The sequence below is a fragment of the Empidonax traillii genome, unplaced genomic scaffold (genome assembly GCF_003031625.1).
Source record: "Empidonax traillii isolate 1590-97213 ecotype Southwest subspecies unplaced genomic scaffold, ASM303162v1 scaffold963:size231510, whole genome shotgun sequence".
NCBI lineage: Eukaryota > Metazoa > Chordata > Aves > Passeriformes > Tyrannidae > Empidonax > Empidonax traillii.
In genome coordinates, this window is record NW_020956156.1 from 211497 (window position 1) to 217496 (window position 6000).

Sequence of the window (6000 nt, forward strand, 5' to 3'; positions counted from 1 at the left end):
ACTTGGACCTAAGTTATTCAGTGGAAGTCTCTAGTAAAGACCTGATTGCTCTATCAGTGGGGAAGAGTATAAAAACATTCTTAAATTTTAAGTGTCCAACAGCACATGTCATAGGTAGCTCCCTTATCCATAGCTTTCTAAGGTAAACTAAGTAGAAGTCTAATATTTGCCTCATGGTCATATTTCTACATCCCATTGTTTCATCACTTTTAAGAGTTCCCTATAAATTATGTGAACAAAGAAATTTTGCAACTTTGTGTGCATATCTTTAAAATTTACATTTCCTTCTGACTATCACAGATGACTTCCTATATTCATGTATCTTTTATATTAAATCTGTCCATTAAATCTGACCAAATATTTCACTTCCAAATTTTATAACATTTGCTTACCTCTCTCTTAATACCAAGCCTCTAGTCTGCATTATATTGATATTTAAAAAGGTGCAGCTGTCCTTTTGCTTTTATAACATCCAAATGTCATAATTTATGGTGAATATTATGCTTGAATTATTTAAAGTTTTTGGAGTTTGATCATAAAAGCCAAAGGAGTGAATATGAATAAAATAAGGGCAAGTAATTTGGCACACAAACCAGCAAACTGCTCACTACCTAGCTGTTCACTAAAAAATTTTCATCATACGTTACCAAAAATTCCTTAAGTGCATTTCTCTGTTTATATTTGCATTAGTTAAAAAAAAATCTCCATCTTTTACACAGTTTTCAAGTTCTTTTTCTTATTTACTCTATTTCTAACATAAACTGACTTTTCATAACAACTTCCTCGATGTTTACCAATAAGGAAGAGTCTGATTAGTAGAACACTTTGGCAAAAAATCACTATTTTTAAAATTCCATTGTTACTGAAATATCCCATTTTCACTTTTGACTACCTACAAATGATGTTCAGGTTCCTAACAGAAAACTCTCCTTATAACATCAAGTTTGGAAATAAGAATAACATACACAATATCCCTTAAATAGCATATAACTGATTTCACAAAACAAAGTAATAGCCATTTGTCAGCTATTTGACATATGAAGCTTCATGAAAAAATATAAAATAAGAAAAAGTGATAAAGATTTATTGCTAGTCACTATACTGCCTCAACACTGTAGCAAACTTTGCTTGCAATGATTCTATGAGTTTTGACAACATCTGACCACACTTAAACTTCGACTGAAGTCAGATTAGGCCAAAAATTATTTTACACTGCTTTACCTCTCTCACCAGACTAGGAAAATGTTATGAAAGAGCGAATGCATAACAACAGTAAACTTTTCATCTGCTACGAACTGGGAGAAGACAGGGATAGATATCAGGCAGCATTTTTTCAACTCTATTACAGTGGTCAACTCACGAAAAAGAAAAAAGAGTACAAGAAAATACAATATAATCTCCGTAAAGTATAGTTTGGAATATAAGGTTTGTATTTGTGAATACAAATACAAGAATTAAACACTTCACATGCACCAAAATGATGCACCTGACCTGAAATTCAGTATTTCTGAATTCCAAGTAGAGACTCCAGCACATTTTTCTTGCATGCTTTCTCTTCTTAAAACATACAGTACACCAAATATTGTCAAGTTCAAAACTAGCAACTATTCATAAACACATTTCTGATTTTTATTTCAGTAATACCAAGAAACAGAAGTAAATTCTCCTACTAGAATGGCAGTTCTAGGCCCAGTTTCATAAAAATCTTTTGGTTTTTCAAACTTATGTTAAACATTTTCATGCTATATGAACCACTTCTTCCAGCTGAAAAGCATTTCAGTGAAAAGTTAGGTAGCTTTATGTAACTGGAAATGAACAAGATTATGGAAATTTTTATAGTCTTATACAAATTAATATTACTTTCAGCCAGCAGCAGAATTTAAGTTAGGGCAGTTAACCCAAAAATAGCAACAGAATTTACAAATATTCCCTGTTTAGTAGCACTAGTTCTTTTTCTAATAACCAGGAAGTAGATAAGGTTTAAAAAATATTAACATATTTAAAAGTGTACCAACAATAGTCATTATGATCTTCATCAAAAAAATGCTACAGTATTACCATATTGAGTAAGCATAGCCTTAATAGCTACCATCTCAATAAAGAAAGTATTTTTTACTTGTCAGGTACCTCATAAAAACAACTTACAGACTTCCCCATAAGTTGTTCACTACTCGGAAATTGTTAGCCTGCAGAAAAATGGTCATGCTGTTTTGCAGTTCTTGTTTTGGAAACTTTCATCCAAGGTCTAGATTTCATCAACATAGAATAGTCAGAACTGCACTCACTTGACAATTTCTCTTAAATTGTATTACAGACTGAGAGGCAGTTCATCAAAGGACATTGCAAGTAAATCAGCAGATATGGGAGGGCAAGATAGATGTGTGCATCATTAATCTTTCTAAACCCTGAAATATCAAGTTAAAAATCTTACAAAAATGATTCTGCTGCTGCAGTGCTCTACTATTATTCCTTTCACTCATCCAGGGGCTTCTCATAACAGTGGGTAAGAAATCTGCTCCTCTAAGGTCCTAGCTGCGACAAAGGTTTAAGGTAAAGTATTATAAAGGGTACAATTCTCTCTTTTGCTGTCTATCAATCTACTCAGAACAAATCTCACATACACACCAGCAAACGATGTTTCAACAGAAACAGAAAACCCACCCCTCAAACACCAAAGAAATGCCAAAGGTCTTCATGCTTAAACTTCAAAGAGAGGTCCTGGAATTTGAAAGAAAAACTATTTCCCAGTTCCATATCCTTACCATAGATTAATTTTACCTAAGGAATTGTTAAAATTCATTTAGGAAACTTGAGGCATGCACTTTTTGTGTTGCATTCAAGAAGCAATAATGGCAGAAGCCATTAAGCAATTGCAGTTTTCTTAATTTCAGTGTATGTAAATGATGTAAACTTGGATCAACTATTCTAAGGCACTTTTTTTCACATTCCACTCAAAAGAGTCACATTTCTCTGTATGGCTATTTTGTACTAGTATTTTTGAAGCTGCCTAGCTCAATAAAATTCCAGGAACAAAATCTAATGAGTTGCATCCCAAATGGTCAAGCATAATACATTTTCAGAATAAAAAGGAAGTGTAAGGAAAAGATGGGGAAACATTTAAATTTGCAGTATTTCAGAAATAATATATTCAAAATACTATATTAATGAGGGCTAAGGAACAGCTCACAGACTCTTCCCTTTGACATGGAATTCAGCATTCATGCCAAGTAAAACAAAAGCCACTTACAAATGTTTATTCCCACTAACATTCAAACAGTACTTCAAGGCAAACAGTCCACTGGGTCTGGTCTTCTCTCTTTTTGCTTCCCTTGAGTTTCTGTATAGACCACATTGCATTATAAAATTTAAGGTAAAACAAAACCAGTTGGGCCCTACCTCTGTCGCTGAAGTCATCCACCAGAATGATTTCTGCTATCAGGCTGTCTGGAGTGCGGTTGATAATACTGTGTATTGTTCTCAAGAGTGAGGTCCAGCCTTCATTATGAAATGGAATAATTATGCTAGTATTTGGTAGTGTTTCCAAGTACACCTTGTGCTTACAGCTGGAAAGGCAAGAAAATAATTGTATAAGTATAACAAAAATCTGAGCTGGCATACAGTGTCATCCATTTTGGCCATTCAACCATCATGGTTTCTGGTATAAAAATTCAACAGTACAATCAAGTAGTACTTTCATGTGACAATAACTGGTTAATTTAAAACATTTACATTGCTTACAACATAGAATAAATTGGAACAATGACAAAACTTAAGCAGAATGAGTGAAAAATTTAACTGTCTGGAATTCTTTTGCTTTGCCGGAAACTTCTTCTTGCAAAATGACAGAGGACATATCTTCTACAACATCATTACCTGAAAAAAACCCACCCTCTTATCAGAAAGAATTCCAAAGCACAATATGTAATGTAAAAGAAAATCTGAAGTGATCCTTTTTTCGTCGACAGCAAAGATTGTAAAAATAGTCTACTATACCAGGAGATAAAATCTGAGAAAACAATTCAGTATTATCCCAGATGATATGTGCTTACAATATGAAAAACAACAACATCCACAAATACAACTCCAACTCCACATCTCGATATCCAAAATGATTGCTGGTATTAAATATAAAGATAAAACACAATTCTCAAAACATAGACTCATAAACAAGGAAATGTAAACAACCTTTCATTTTTCAAAGGAAAGCACTGTACATGCAACATCTTCATTGCAATTTGGTTTCTCCTAATATCCAAAAATATTTTATGACTAAAGTTTAGGTTACTGCAACTTCTAGGACCTCATCTTTCAGGTTGTGTTGAAAAAGGGAAAAAAGGGACACATTCCTCTGTTATTAACAAAGCTTGGCATTTTCACCTATTGGGGACAAAGTAACAATGATTTCTCGTCAAAAAAAGTAAGTCACATCCTGACAAAGGTATCCCTAAAAGCAGAAACATGTCACCTTTGCAATAAGCAACTAAAATAATATTATCAAAAAAAAAAAAAAAAAAAAAAAAAAAAAAAAAAAAAAAAAAAAAAAAAAAAAAAAAAAAAAAAAAGGAAAAAAGTTTAGACCTGCAACTTCTAAGTTTAAAAAAAAAGTAGAGATATCTTTGCTCCTTGTCAGAAAGAATAACTATGCTGTAGGTTATAATTTTGATTTACATATATTTGCAGCTTGGTTTGCATTTCCTCTTTTTAAACGTCACTTAGACATCAATATTTACCAATTTATTGTACCACTACCACACTGATGAAATGTTTCAAAGATATAATAAAAACTCATATCTACTACAGTTTTATCTGGAAAATATTAACTGTTATGTAGCTATGAATAAACTAACTAGTTCTTTGATGCTTTCCAAAAAAAAAAAAAATTAAATTTCTAATTCAGACTTTTCTTTTTAAAATGTGGTGACAATTTAATGACAAGTCATTTTCAGAAATAACTTCTGAAACTTTTTAATAAGCAGCTTTTTGGTAGAACATAGATGCACACTGGAAAATGGACAGTTGCTTTGCAAAAATGTAAAGTTCTGGAGAAAACAGTGCTCATTACCTAGTGACAGAAAGGTCTAGATACTTATTTAAACATTTTCTGAGAAAAAGAAAAACCATTGCATCAGTAGAATTTAGAAAAAATTCCTTTTCTTATCAGTAAGAACAGTTACAAAAAATGAACCCAATTATTAACATGTAACTCAGTTGGTAAATGAAAACCACTTACAAAAAACACTTATTGTTGCCAGCTGTTTGCCAAAACTGATACTTCTTGAACTAGAACAAATGCAACTACCATGTAATTCACACTATTCTTGAAAGTGAAAGTTTTCAGCATTTTCAAATCCCAGTAAATATGATTTTAAAGTTTTCATCTCCATAAAACCCCAAGCCAAAAAAAACCAAAATATCACACAATACCAAGTCGATCATCTTCAGTTCATCTCACAGAATCCCTCACCAATACTTTCTTTCTTGGAAATTCTGTCTTATTGCTGACTTCCACAGTGACATATTTGATCTTTGTTATTGTTTCTAGTTACTCTAATTGCAGGAGTGTTTCTTATCAGGCATGCATGCTGCACTGATATGCCTATTCTCTTTCCTCCTAGTAATCTGAACACATAATTAATAAACAAGTTACTCCTAGGGATATCTCCTCCACCCCTAAATACACACACACAAAATAACTGTTTGCACTCAGTCAGAGAAGACCACAGAGAACAAGTGAAAAAAACTAGCTTATCATTACTCCATATGGCAAGCTAGTCATTAAACCCAAATAAATTACTTCTGTAGTATAATCCTACTGCATGTTGGTTATAAGGCTAACTGCAAAGTCAATGTCCTCTAGGGTGTTCTCTAGGTGAACTTTTTTCCTTTAAATTTAAACAAAGCGTGTAGTTTAAATTTTTGTATTTTTAGCTATGCACTCACTGTAGACATTGAAAAGGCAGAACTTTTCAGATAGAGTTTAGTCAAACAACTGCTAGTCTT

General features: G+C 32.6%; 1 protein-coding gene across 1 annotated transcript in view; it reads right to left on the bottom strand.

Annotated features, from left to right (window-relative positions):
* Nucleotides 1-3563, bottom strand: part of LOC114067789 (polypeptide N-acetylgalactosaminyltransferase-like 6) — a gene marked incomplete at its 5' end in the record, with an annotated part of 212945 nt that extends 209382 nt beyond the window's left edge. Inside the window, one exon of the mRNA XM_027903470.1 lies at nucleotides 3397-3563. Within this exon, the coding sequence (XP_027759271.1) occupies nucleotides 3397-3563 (167 nt within the window). The remainder of the gene's footprint in view (nucleotides 1-3396) is intronic.
* Between the last annotated feature and the right edge of the window lie 2437 nt (nucleotides 3564-6000).